The 7314-nt window shown below is 59.7% G+C and overlaps 1 protein-coding gene across 3 annotated transcripts in view; it reads left to right on the top strand.

Moving 5' to 3' along the window:
* MVB12B (multivesicular body subunit 12B) overlaps positions 1-6170 on the top strand; it is a 75751-nt gene extending 69581 nt beyond the window's left edge. For all 3 annotated transcript variants that reach the window (XM_006016923.3, XM_025194532.1, XM_006016924.3), the window contains exon 10: positions 1203-6170. In XM_006016923.3, the coding sequence (XP_006016985.1) occupies positions 1203-1574 (372 nt within the window). In that variant the 3' untranslated portion in view covers positions 1575-6170. The remainder of the gene's footprint in view (positions 1-1202) is intronic.
* The last annotated feature ends 1144 nt before the right edge of the window (positions 6171-7314 follow it).

Raw genomic sequence — 7314 nt, forward strand, 5'->3', positions numbered from 1 at the left:
GGAGTCATTATTGACTCCAAGATGAACATGAGCCGCCAATGCCAGACCGCAGCCAGCAAGGCCAGCCAGACCTTGTCATGCATCCCAAGGTGCATCTCAAGCCGGTCCAGAGAGGTGATACTCCCCCTCTATGCAACACTGGTCAGGCCGCAGTTGGAGTACTGCGTCCAGTACTGGGCGCCGCACTTCAGGAGGGATGTGGCCAGCATGGAGAGGGTCCAGAGGAGGCCACCCACTTGGTGAGAGGGCAGCAGGGCAGGCCCTACGAGGAGAGACTGAGGGACCTGAACCTGTTCAGCCTCAGCAAGAGGAGGCTGAGGGGGGACCTGGCGGCTGCCTACAAGCTCATCAGGGGAGATCAACAGCAAACAGGCAGAGCCCTTTTCTCCCCAGCACCACCTGGCGTGACGAGGAACAATGGTCATAAGCTGACGGAGAACAGGTTTAGGTTGGAGATCAGAAGGCAATTTACCAGTTACGGTGGCCAAAATCTGGAACCAGCTTCCCAGGGAAGTGGTCCTCGCCCCTCTACCTTGGGCAAATTCAAGAGGAGGTTGGACGATCACCTGTCTGGGGTCTTGTGAACCCAGCATCCATTCCTGCCTGTGGCAGGGGGTCAGGCGAGATGATCTGTTCAGCTCCCTCCTGACCCGAGCTACTAGGAAACTATGAAACTGTCTGTCCAGCCCCTCCGGAGATGCGGAGGGGGAGCTGCGGACGCTGGAGCTGCTCTGGGCTACCCGTCCTCTCGAGGAGGAGGAGGAGGAGCGCTGGGGAAGAGAGGCAGCAGGCTGGCACTGCCCTCCTGGTAGGGGCTGGCAGGGCCGTGGACCAACACGGCTGTTCTTGCACAAGAATAGTGCATGGCACGTGGCACCAGTCTGCTGCTCTCGTGGCAGCCCGGCCCAGGTCTCCGGGAGCACAAGTCTCCAGGGGCCAGCACGTTCTGCAGCCCTGCCGACGGTGAGGGATCTGGGAGGCGAGGGGAGCTCCATGCATGGGGGAAGGGGGGCCGTGAGGATGGGACTCTCGGGGAGATGAGGGGGCACCCCGCCTGGGTATAACTGTGCCAGCTGCTCCCCCACGGCCGGGGCTGGGCTCCTGGGCTGCTCTGGGAGTCGCGGACCCAGTGCCGTGGCCTGCGCCACTGGCTCACCCCCATCCCCATCACGGCATGTTTGCTCTGTTTTTTTGCCCTGCAGTACGACTACAGCTTCAGGACCGAGCAGAGCGCGGCGGCCCGGCTGCCCCCCAGCCCCACGCGGGGCCCCCGCTCCCCCCCAGCCCCACGCGGTGCCAGCAGCTGCCGCAGTCCTGAGGGCGCGCGGCGGCCGGCTCTGCGGAGAAGCGGTGTGTGCGCGAGGATACTACTGAGCGGGCGGCCAGCCCCAGCACCCAGCGCTACCGGACCCCTTCTCAGCAGAGGACACGTCGCGAACGCTTGCCGCCCCTCCGCTGCGTTCCCCCCTCTCCCGTACATGCTGTTTCTGCCACCCGGACCGTGGATCCCTGCCAGCCGCCCTCGCCCGTCACCCTGCCTGGACTCTTCCTCGCTGCCAGCTGTGCATGTCTGAGCCAACAGCTCTCGAGCCCTCCCTGCTCCGTGCGTCCTGCTGCCCCGTCGCACCCGGCGGCAGTGACGTGCCGAGCACTGGAGAGCCCCGGCGGGACCCCGCTGGCAACACCCGCAAGGAGCACGGCTAACCACGCAGCCGGTCACTCAGCAAACGGCATCGTGCGCCAGCTTGCATTGGGCCTGCCCAGCTGCCCTCCTCGGGCAGGATCGTCCGTGCCCTAGAGTCAGGAGCGTGGTGGCCTTCCCAGCCAAGCCCCCGGGAGCGGTCAACCTCCGTTTGCTGTTTCCAAGCCAGGCCACGCAGCAGCTTGCACCTGGCTCAGATCCACTTGGAGCCTGCTTTATTTCTGGCTCGTGCAGCGCATTCCCCGAGGCCCGGTCCTCAGCAAAGCAGAGTGGGTCAGGGGCTTCACATCATTGCACGAGGAGGTGGCGTGCCTGCTGTGTGCAGGGGCGCTGGCACTCCGGGACTCGGTGCCAGCAGCACACCAGCTGGACACGGGAATGCCACCCTGAGTCCTCCGCTGCCCAGAAGCTTTGCTGTGGCACCTGCCGCTGAAGGGGCGTTGGGACCTGCTGGGTTCTCTGGGCAGTGTTCAAGCGTTTGCTCCTGCTGGCTGCTAAGAGGAGGAGCGGTGTGAGTCCCCTCGTGATCGCTGCGGCCCTCCCAGAGGAACACGCTACAGTCAGACGCGTTGCGTGACGAGGCTGGCGTGTGCCGCTGGTCAGGAGCACGGTGCATGGAGCCCTGACCTCCGCAGGCTGATGGTCAGCATCCCTAGCTCGTGTCTCAGTGAAATGCATGTCTTGGTGAAGTCTGTTGGTGTCGTAAGTTATTTAGAAATGTTCACCTGGTCTCCATGCTGCTTTTCCAGTCTGCTGTAGAACAGAGCTACGTTACGACGGCAAAAAAGGCATTTTTTAAAAGTAAGTGTTAAAATGTGCAACTTTTTGTATGATAGACTATTGGTTGTCTAACCCTATTCAAATGCAATTGCCATAGTAACAAATACCGGTGTTGTAGCTCTCGGTTTGGGTTATTTGGATGCACTGACCTGCTTTGCACTGCTCTCGACTGTTCCCGCGTTTTCTAGTGTAACGCAATGGTGACTAACGGTAGGTTTTGTACTGTCGGTTTGTACTTCTCATTTGTACATATGTAAAAATATTTCTTGTCCAAAGATCCATTTCTGGTCTTAAGGCACCGTACCATATCGCTGTAACAACAAGCACAAAACTTCACAGCCTTCTGGGGAGCCATGCTCCCCCTTGGACTCTTTCCAAACAAGTAGCCATTGTACAAGCTGCCTCGACGCTGGGCTGTGGAGGGGGAATGGGCACACGTGGGTGTGGAAGGGTCACTTGGGCACAAGCATTAAGGCCGTGTGATGCTTTGCATCAGCTGTGTGGAGGCCCAGTGACCCCCCACAACAGCTGTGCCTGCCTTTAGGGCTCCGCGGCAGCTTACAGGTCTTATTTTATCCTCTAGGAAAGCCAAGCCAGGCCAGGCCAGGCCAAGCCTTGCTGCCCAGCTGCCCAAAGGCTAATTGGTGATGCTGACCTCAGCAAACGAGCGTGCGGTGGGAGCTGGCCCAGCCAGCCCGGGGGCTCTGCCCACGTTTGCTTGAAATTCAGGTTCACTCCATGCTGCAGCCAGAGGCCCGGCTCATCCTGTCCTCTCTCGCTTTCTTCCCTTCTGCTGTCCGGAGTTCCTCCCGTCGCACCCACTCGTAACTCCTTCGCTGGCCGAGTCTCGCATCTTTGGAGCAGCTTTGACATCCCATTGGCGAAGTTTAGCCCCAAGTGCATCAGGAGTCGCTCACGCCCAAAGCCAAAATCAGAAATCTGAATTTCTGTCTCTCAGCAGCGACGGTGGCTTGCGCCCCTCCAGGAGAAACCGAACCCAGCTTTTACCTCCGTGCCCCATCAGGAACACTGGATGTCCCCAGGCACTGGTAGGGCCAGGTCTCTGTGGCCGGTTGTACAGATAGGTTTTGTCTTCTGTCTCCCTCCCCAGCCCTCCCCAGGTTGGTTCTGTGATGCCTCTGCGAAGAAACGCAGGCGGCGACGTCTCACCCGGGTGCTGCTCCCGAGCCGTGCTGCAGCAGAGCTGTCTTGCTGCCAGCGTGGGCAGCACGGGTGCAGCTGCCCACAAGCCTGTGTTGGGCCGAGAGGGTGTGTTGGACCACGGGCTCTGTCTGGTCAGAGCCAGCCAGGCTCGCTCGGACTTACCGAGCCTCTGCTTGACCCCCGTCAGTGTTGCTGTGACGTGACGTGACGTGACGTGACGTGACGTGACGTGACGTGACGTGACGGCAGAGTTTGGCTGCGTAGTTCTGCAGCGCGCGATCCTACTTGGCACGGGGCAAGCTGACGGTAGTGCAAGAGATGTTCCAAGGATGCGTTCCCTCGGGATCCCGAATACCGAGGCCTGTGGGCATCGTGTCAGTATTTCAGAGAGGAAGTCTTAATTGTTGTGCAGTAGTTGTCATCCTGGCCCCACGGACAGCTGGCAGTGCTCTCCGTTGGTGCCTACAAGGCACAGGCAGTGGGGTCTCCAGTAAGTGTCTTCGTTTCAGCTCACGGTGTGGGTGGGTGCGCCGGCGGGGTCCCGGCAGACCCCCGAGGACACGGCACGTCCTCTGCTCAGCAGGCCGCCGAGATGGCACTGGCTGGCTCTGGAGGAGTCCCTGTCCAGTCCACCTCAGTCCGGTTGCGAGGGGACGAGTAGATGTAACGCTCAGAGGAAGCGGTTCCTCAGAGCTGTCATGGCCCCGCTTGGTCCCTGGAACAAAATCAAGGAGAGCAGCGGTTGGTCGTGTGGATAAAAGAGAATTCGCCAAAATACGCGTGAAGTGTCCTGGCCCGTCTGCGGAGACGGGTCAGGACATCGAGGGCGTTGCTGACACCAGGCTGTATCCTTTGATTCCTAGCTGTCGGCGGTGCTCGGCCTCCGGGGTTTCCCGCAGCAAAGAGCGGCGCCGGGGCCCGGGCCCGAGGCAGCTCGGAGACCGGCCGGCAAAGGGACGGGGCCGCCAGGCTGGAGCCCAGCGCGGTCGCAGTAGGGCAGGGAGCTCGCCTCAGAGTGACGTAGGCTGTCTGTGTCTTGAGGTCCCTGCGGGCCACGGCGTGGCTGACGCCCCCGGTACGGGACCAGTGTGGAGCTGTAGTTAGGTAGGATTTGACTTCTCCGATCTCTCTCTCTCTCTCTCTCTCCCTTCCGCTGCCATCGCGCTGAGCGTGCCCTGAGCACGTGCGCTGTAGGAGGGACCTGTTGTGAGCCCGTGTGCTAGTGAGGTGTCAGTGGTAGTCTGTGGTGTTGGGTTTGTTTGGTTTTTCCCCACCGGTTTCTCAGAAGAGCTCGAGCAGGTTCGGCTGGACACGGGTCGCTTTGCCATTCGCGCGCTCGCGGCAGGGCCTTGGAGATCCCAGTGCCCCGTTCACGACCCGATAGCCCCTCTTGGCCCGGGACGGGGTGGACACGGGCATGCCATGCCCAGACCGGGCAGATGCCATCCCCATTGTCCTGCCTCACCCAGGGCAGCCCCTTCCTCCCTGTTGTTTGCCCATTAAACATCCCTGCGACGTCCGGAGGAACCGGATTGTCCGGGTGATCCCAGGAAGGATCGTCACCCCGTGGCAGGCCCCTTTGGTCCAGCCCCGGCGCCCGACAGACTCGGTCTGGGGCTGCGTCTCATCGGGACGGCGACGCAGGCCACGACCGGCGCGTCTCCGCCGGGTGCCAGGGCAGCCTCTCGCCAAAGAGCTGCGGGGCGGCTGGTGCTCGGGCGCCTCGGAGCCATCTAGCAGTGGGGTCCTGGAGCAAGAGGAGCTCTGCCGACGGACAAGCTCCGGGTGTCCCCTGGACCGGGGCATCCCCCCAGGACACAGCCGTTTCTTTAGGGTCTGCCGTCCCCGTTGCAGGTGGGGTAGAGCGACCCCCGGGCCGAGGGGCTGCACTAGGCCCCGTGTCCGCAACAAGGGCTCAAGCGGGACTGACGCGGTGCCTGAGCCTCGCGTCGGCCCCTGCACGGGCGCGTTTCTCTCGTAGCGAAGGGTATCGTGTATCGCTGCGTTCAAATATTACCTCAGCCTTCGAGCCTTGAAGAACTAACGTAGAGCAGAGCTCTCCGAGCAGCAGCGGAGAGAGCCGGAAAGAGAACAAATGTCGATATTAGTTGTTCTGAGCCATAAAATTAGGAAAAGATTGCGGCTAGGGAAACTCGACCCTCTGCTAATTAAAAACTCAGTGCGGTGCTGCTCAGTTCCTTCTGTTCATTGGATACAGGGAAACCAAACTGCTTGAATATTTCTGGGTCGTTCATTGTGAAATGAATTCCTGACAGCAGCGGTTTAACTGTCGTATCATGAAAATGGAAAAGAGAAACCTTTTATGCAGTTGCAAAATGTTTTTTAAGATGCTATGCATTTTTGTTGGGCTATTGAAAGTGAATTTACTGTGCATTAATCTTATGAATGTTATTACCTTTTATATTTATTTTAGATGGCCCTCCTGTATTTTACAAAGGGAAGTTTCATTGTGTGATAACTTAGTCTGTATTCTTAATATAATTTGTTAAATAAAAGTTTGTTTTAACCAGTTTTCTCTCCCTGATATTTGTTCAGGGTTTGGTTGGTTGGCGGAAGGGGCTTTTTTGTAGTTTCGTTTGAAGCTAAGAGTTCAACAGTCTCCCTGGGAAATAGAGGTGCGTGCTCCACAGCTCTGCCCCAAAGGCAGGGCTCGGCGCGAGAGCGGTCGTTGGGAGCCGTGACCGTCCCTTGGGCCAGTCTGTCATACGGTGGTGCGGGCCGGGGCGTCGAGTCTCGGATGTGATATGGACTGAGCTGAGCCCACGTAGCTATTCTCAACCTTGGAAATTTATGTTAAAAGTGTCCAGGGTGAAGAGATGGTCAAAGAGTCCATTCCACAGCTGGAAAAACCCCTCCCAAAATTAGGTTTTCTGCAGGGGAAAAAAAGTGAGTCATACATGGCATGTACGTGCCCCGGTCAGTGGCCACGTCCCAGCCGTACGTGTCGGGAGTCCCGCGGCTGTTTGTTAATAGCGGATTGGCAAATGCAGCGATACACTTGGGATCCTGCAGTGTCCTTAGGCGTGCGGGAGCCGAGTTCAGGTTGCGTGGACGACTGCCACCGTTTGGAAAGAAAGAGCGGATTGTAAGGCCCGACTCTGCAACCTAAACGTTTGCCTCAGTGCCGGTGTCCAGGGGCGTGTGCACGCGCACGTATTACAGGTACGTCTGTCCGTCCAGCACCCTGGTGTGTTCCAGGAGCCCCGGGGTCACCGCCGAGGCCGCTCGCCGTGCGGACAGCCTACCAGGAAGCTCTGGCCTTGCAGTGCCGCAGACGTCTGTCAGCTCGCGGGCACGGCGCGCCCTCCCGTACGGGCGCGAGGTGCGCAGGATCAAGAGCTGCGGCGCTCGCAAGCGCTCCGCGCGGCTGGGAGCAGACTCCTGTCACCGTTCCAAAAAGTTCAGTCAACAAGAATCGAGGAAGGCCAAACTTTCAGCCTCCCTGGTCACTGTTTCCTCCCCGCATCGAGTGACTTGGCAGCGTGCGGGGCTTTCATCACCCCGTGGCCACCCATGGAGCTCCTCTCCCCACCAATGTTTCCTGTTTGAAGCTGGATGGATGCGGCGGGTCCAGGTGGGTCCCTGCCAGAACGAGAGAGCGCGCGGCCGGCCAAGAGCCTCCCGGATCAACTCGGGGCTCTAAAACC

Source organism: Alligator sinensis, unplaced genomic scaffold (genome assembly GCF_000455745.1).
Source record: "Alligator sinensis unplaced genomic scaffold, ASM45574v1 scaffold611_2, whole genome shotgun sequence".
Lineage (NCBI taxonomy): Eukaryota > Metazoa > Chordata > Crocodylia > Alligatoridae > Alligator > Alligator sinensis.